General features: G+C 51.3%; 1 protein-coding gene across 1 annotated transcript; it reads left to right on the top strand.

Annotated features, from left to right (window-relative positions):
• Positions 1–1210: 1210 nt before the first annotated feature.
• Positions 1211–2457, top strand: LOC123108357 (uncharacterized). The gene is made up of 2 exons (XM_044530165.1): positions 1211–1956; positions 2092–2457. The coding sequence occupies exon 1, from the start codon at positions 1365–1367 to the stop codon at positions 1908–1910; it is 546 nt and encodes a 181-aa protein (XP_044386100.1). The 5' UTR covers positions 1211–1364; the 3' UTR covers positions 1911–1956; positions 2092–2457.
• The last annotated feature ends 4315 nt before the right edge of the window (positions 2458–6772 follow it).

Below are 6772 nucleotides of genomic sequence, written 5' to 3' on the forward strand. Positions count from 1 at the left end.
CCTCACTTCTTGGGTCAAAAGAGGTTCAACAATTTCATCTCACTTCAAGGGTGGGGGGCTACTAGCAACCAAAGGGGAGGGGTTCCTGTTCAAGTCCAAATGCAAACTTGAATCAACCTTCTTCGTTGCAAATAACTCAAGAGCCTTGTCTAGTGATTCGACCAACGTCTCCTTGTATGCAACCCAACGTTGCTCCGAGTTGACACGCATTGTATTCCAACGGATGTGCATTCCAAAACCAACATTATGCCTTCCCTCCAACTCAACGATATCACTAGGGTCCATCCAATTCAACTCTTTCCTCACTTGTTGCAAGAGCTCCACATAGCTAGGACTACTATCAAACACCATGTCAAACTCATCCGGGTCTGGTTCAATATTGCCTTTCAAGAAGGCGTCTTTGTCCCCATGATGAACAAACACACATGTTCTTCCCATCCCTATAAGCATTCAAACAACACAACGTAACATTGCTTCCATGAGTTATAATCCAAGGATTAACACGGTATACAAACCCTAAAATACATATGAAACAACAACCCTAACCTTAGCACCAACATAAGAACACCCATAAAAATAACCCTAACATACTAACAAGCCTAATCATAGGAAATTGGCAAACGAACATCTCACATCTCCATGCAAATCTCTAGATCCATACAAAACTAGGGTTTCCCCAAACTAGCAACAAATGAGCAATTTGTAACATTATTTGGATCAAAACAAGGGGATCGGAGAAGATTACCTTGAGGGAAGGTTTGAGTTCGAAATCCACAGACAAAATCTTCAAATTTGCAAGAGTTGGAAGAGGATTTAAGAGGAGGGGAGAGGGGAAGAGGGGGCAAACCTCGGGTCGGATGCTATAGGGGTAGGGATGTGTGGGGTGAGGGGAGGGGGCCAGCCAACTAGTAACAGACAGTGCAGCACCCGAGTGCTAGGCGCTGCATTGCTAGGTGCGGGCCCAGGGGCTGCCATGGTGGACAGAGATGCAACGCCCCAGAGCTAGGCGCTGCACTGTAGGGTGTGGCGTCTGCGTGTCGGGCGCCACAAAAAAGATCAACCGCGTGAAATAGTTTCACGGGTAGTTCATTCTGTGATTTGATTTCGTCTCAAGGTTAAAATTGTCAAATTTGCCATGGAACGAGGATTCAGATTCAGAGCATTATTTATACCCATCAAATCGGATCTCATTCTCAGGTCAGCGCAGTCCATAGCATACTCCTTTTTCCATTAGAGAAGCGTCGCCGTTACCATTCCTAGCTATCATCCGCTCGGTAGCCAATATTTTCTTGTGTTGTGCAGTACGACGAGCGACTACTGTAGCACCTGCCTGAGCTAAATTGAAATACATATACTTCGATTCGATGGGGAAGGATCTGTGGTTCCACGTGCAGGCGGCGGCGGCGGTGCCGGAGCTGTCGCTGGCGTTGGCGCCGGCGGGCAGCAGCCAAGACCGGGAGCGGGACGAAAAACCGGTTCCGATGGCGTGCGTGGACGGCAAGCCGGTGCAGCTGTTCCAGTGCCTCTTCTGCGACAAGACGTTCCTCAAGTCGCAGGCGCTCGGCGGCCACCAGAACGCGCACCGCAAGGGCCGCCTCGACGGCCTCCTCTCCGACCCCTACAGCAACGACAGCCCATTCGGAGGCACCGCCATCGCGGCGGCGTCCACCGGGTCGTCGCGCTATTTTGGCACGTTCATCGTCTCACACGACGGCGCTGGCGTGGCGGCGGCGCCAACCGTCGATGCCCGCTGGCCAGAGAGGAGGGGGTTGGGCGGCAGGGCTCCGCGGTTCGCGGAGCAGGCGCTGCCCCTGGACCCGTATGCTGGAGGCGACGGCGTGGTGGGCCGGCCAAGGGCCTCCATCGCAAGCGGCGCCGGCGAGGCGTTGGACCTCGAGCTGCGCCTTTAGCTAGCGTCGCCTTGCTGGCTGCTGTGCTGCCGCTCATATCGCACAGGTAATGCCATCTTGGGACGATACCTCTTTTCCATCGTCCCAGCGTAAGATTGTGCTTCGTGGGGAACATATGTGTGCTAGGCGATTAGTAATGCGCTGCGGTTTAGGCTGAGATTTCCCGACGATCCTACTGCAGTGATCTTCAACTTGTGTAGCAATCTTGACGTACAAAGTGCGTCCAGATGCTGAAGATGGTGGTGAGGGGGGGAAGCATATGCGCGACAAACATGGATGAACTGCTAGAAGAATTGCAATTGAAAATATCCGGGATTGGAAGGATACAATCCCAGCCCTTTCTCGATTGCAATATGTACTCCCTCCGTCACCGTCTCATATTATGAGAGACGGAGTAGTACATATTTACTGCCTAGTCGTCATTTTCCTTTATGTGTATTTTGCTTTGACGAACTCTGTTTTTACGGTTTCAGGCGTAAATTGCCCATGCACGCACTGTATTTATATCTTTCTCAGAGTCTCCAAAATATGCATGCACTCTGATATGGATTCATTCATTTGTTAAGTACGTACTCACCTTGCTTAACCGTGCACATGTCGTCATCGATGGAACTTATCGCCACGTTTTTTCTGTCGCGTCACTTCGCGCATACTCTCTGCTGCTTGATTTGGTAATAATAAAGCAGTACGAGTGATACGAGTGATGAGGTTGCCGCAAAGCCAGCCAGCCGATCGTCCTCCTTATCCCTTACTCCACCCATGTACTGTATTATGTGATTCGAGGACTGCTACAGTACAATAATATGCGACAAACCAGTGCAAGTGGTGTAGTGGAATGACCCAGATGCCAGGGCCGACGATATAAAGAGTATCTACCTGCGGACTTTGCAAATCGGGCCCATCAAACACCCGTAGATGCACGTCTCAAATTAATCATTTTGCATCCATCTCCTTTATATTTCATCTCTTAGATTCATACAAAACATACAAAAGAAATCATATATTCTACATTTACGTACACCCTAACTACTCTTCATCGTCGGAGATGTCAACAACGACGGTGACGGGCGCCAGCTGGAGGGCGGGTAGGAGGGCTCCAGCTCATCCTCCTCCTGCTCGACCACATCCATATATGCGAACATCTCCGCCTCCTCCGTGGCCTCTTGCGCCTCCATCTCCCCCCGGCAACGGCATTTTGCCTCCGCAGCCGACTCCGACCAGAGGGAATCGAGGATGGCATGCTGCTCCGCCTGCAGATCTCTGTCGCCAGCGTCCCCCACATCATTCTCCTCTAGCTCATCCACCTCCTCCTTAAAGTCCTTCTCCTCCTCCTCCTCGTCGTCGTCCTCCTCCAACTCCCCTTCCGGACCCACTCCATCCGGAGGTAGCCTCGCGACGATCCGGGCTTCACGCCTAGCCTGGATCTGCTCAAGGAGCTCGAGCCGGCGCTCTGGCGTCAGAAATGGCTCGCTCCTCACCTGATAGCGTGGGGGCATGGCTACTAGCCGGACGGGTGGAGTGGAAAGTGGTGGCGACGGCGGACAGGAGGAAGAAAATGTGGATGAATGGCAGGGTTTTGGTGCCGCCAGTCGACTTAAATAGCCGGCAATGCACTACACGGCCCGCTGGAGTTGCGCCATGCGGGCCCACCGGTCCGACGGAGGAGACGAGCTTTGGACCGCCGGGTTTGAGGGCATTTTTGGTTGGGACCCCTTCGTCAGTCCGACGTGACGGGCATGTCCAGGTGCGCCCGGGCGCCCCCATATCCGTCCTATATTTGGGTTGGATATGGGGGGTGCCGGTCAGCCCGGGCGTTTGAGGCTCGTTTGAGGCGTCCGTATGGATCGAAAAAACATGACCGATCAGTGACCGGGTGACCCATCCGGACGTATGAGGTGGGTTTGAGAGGTTCGGTTGTAGATGCTCTAAGAGCCCTCGATGCTCTTCGTGTCGCCCTCGGCTAGGGCTACGACCAACATGCTGCTTGGACAACAATGTAGATTCTCGCGATGAAACACGTTGTGCCGTAGCACTATGAGAGGAATGGTATATTTCCTGATTAAAAGGTTTTTTTAGAAAAGGAGGATGACCCCCGGCCTCTGCATCTGGGCGATGCATACGGCCACTTTATTAATTACTCTCACAAGACCTTACAAAGTAATACCATAGTAAGACTAAAGCCGCCGTCTAAGCAACAAACTGTCGCTACACCTATCTAGTTGATGAAGGGACGCAGATAGCCTGGGCCTAATACCAAACAGACATCGCGGTCAAACCTAACATCTAAGACCCGAGGATCCATCCAGGACGCTTGTCGGGCATGGGTCTCGCTGGTCTGACGTGCTCTCAGAGGCCGCCGCCGTCAACTGCCACCGCTCCATCTTCAGAACTGTACTAATGCATCAACCTTGCTCGGTCTAGCTATCATCGACGCCACCATGGCGCCCAACGGCACCTCCTCCCTGCGCGCAAATAGCTGTGCACGTCGCGGTCACCACTGATACACCTCAGCACCATGCTGCCAAGTACCACCAACCAACACAACTTGAAGTCTTTGGAAGATCTGTCATGCGTAGCACCTGCCGACTAGACATGACAAAGCGTAGCACCTGTCGGTCAGGCATGACTTAACATCTCCACCGAAACTCCGTGCAAGACGAAGCCGCTCCACCTCCTGCCTCTGACTTCCAGCGCTGCTCCACAAACGATGCTCCCAAGAGAGAAACGACACCGCAGTGCCGCCATCGTCCAATCTGGAACACCAGATCCTAGGGTTTCCCCCAAAGCAGCACGAGTGGGTCAACAGTAGTTACATGATGATGCCTCCATCAAGGTAACGGCGTAGAACGCCGCCATCGCCTGCCAATGGCTCGGTTTTCATCGGCAACCATGTCTCCCCAACTCGCAGACGGGACTAGATAATGGATCTCGAGATCCGATCACCAAGCCTCTGGTCGGCCATCTCTGACGAAGAAGATGACCATCACCATTGGCCAGCGAGACGAAGCGAGATGAAGTGGGGCACTGCCAGCGTGTGTCCTGGCCAGCACCACGTCTCATGGCCGAGGGCAACGGCAAGCGCTGCCATGACGAGGACACAGACCAGAAGCCCAGATCCGGCCCACCCGCGCAACGCCACGTGGCCACCACCAAGCACCGTTCAGGGGCAACCCTGCCGTCGTGAGGGACGCCGCCCCACGGGTAGCAGGCGCCAGCCACCAGCGGAACGCCACCGCGTGCCACCGGCAGCCGCGAGAACGACAAGGACGCCCCGCCGCCACCTTCCCTGTGGACCACGCGGGCTTCGCCGGTGTCCCCTCCGGCGGCGGCGAAGCGGGGGATGAGCGGGAAGGGGCGGCTGGCGGCGCGGTTAGGGTTCCCCCGTGCGCCAGAGGTGACGCGCGGGGGACGTGCGCGGGGGTGATCTCCAAGGTTAAGTGAGAGATCCTTTTAACACTAATGCTTTGCCCAATCCTGATTAAAAGTGCATATAAACTTGCGCTGAATCTTGAACGAGGATCTAGGGCAATTGAATGGTAGTGTGAATGGATATAGACGGCCTTAGCATATCATTTGGAATGCTAATGCCTCGAAAAATTAGAGTTTTTTGAGTTGTTCACCATAAAATTTTCTGAGGTGTGTGCTCTATCTGTGGCGTGAAGAGGACGAATGCGTGCCATGCCCTTTGTATCTTGTAAGAAGGCTTGTGCCCTCCATATGTCTATGAGAGATGTTTGGGATTTCCTTTGGGGAAGAGGTTTTTTAATAATCCACAGCTACTAATTTTGTTGGATTCGTTGGGTAGGGCTTTGCGTGTGCAGGTCACATCGTCTGGGGCGAAGGCGGTGATTTTGGGCGAGAGAAAGGAATCTGTCCTCGAATCCACTTATTTTGTGGATAGCTAAGTTGGGTTGTTATTATGCGAATGTTGTGGCTTTTTAATACTACATTCGTCTTGATGTATAAGTCATTCGTGAAGTTCTAGGTCATCGATTTGAGAAACTCAATATGTGTTATATGTCATGAAAAGTATATCCTTAGATTCTACACAGGTGTAGTTTATAAATATATTTTTTTGGTCACATATAATACATATTTACATAGTTAAATTGTTGACCTATAACTACGTGAATGACTTATACACCGGAATAGAGGTAGTAATAAAGGATGGGGAGTGTTGGTCGTGATTCGGTCTATCTATCCTTCCAACATGAGCATTGTGACTCGTTGTCCGCCCCCACCTGATCATATTAAGATGAATGTGGATGCCAATTTTGTGGCGAGCAATGGCTTTGCTAGTGTAGGCGTAGTGGCGAGCAATTCTGTTGGCGAAGTCATGATTTCTGTTGAACTATATTGCTTGATGATCCAGTGTGGAAGAAGTGGAGCTTCCTGCGTGTTAGGTTGTATTCTACATCGGTGTCACTCTGTACAAACCTATTGTTCTGGAAACATGTTGCTCTTTTGTGTTCCTTCCTTGCAAATAAAATTCTTGTTAGGTCCCCCCTCGTTGATCTAAACGGAGAAGCGCTGGTAATTATAAAACTATACAAGATTAATCAGCAAGCCAACATGGTGGCGGATGAGATCGTGAAAAAATGTTTTGATAAATCTGGTGGTGTTCTTGTAAGTAGTGTTCGCCTTGTGTGGTGTAAGTTTTAATAAACGATTGTAAGAATATTATTATCAGTTAATATATGTGGTCGAATGGCCTTCTTGGTTGAAAGATCATTTTCAGCCAACGATGGCCCTGCTGCAGCTGGTATGATATTGAGAAGAGTTGATGGTACAAGGGTGTTTGCAGCATACCGGGTAATCTTCTACTGTAACAACGCCTTGGAGTACCAAAAGGATCTCTCGAG

This window comes from Triticum aestivum, chromosome 5A (genome assembly GCF_018294505.1).
Source record: "Triticum aestivum cultivar Chinese Spring chromosome 5A, IWGSC CS RefSeq v2.1, whole genome shotgun sequence".
NCBI lineage: Eukaryota > Viridiplantae > Streptophyta > Magnoliopsida > Poales > Poaceae > Triticum > Triticum aestivum.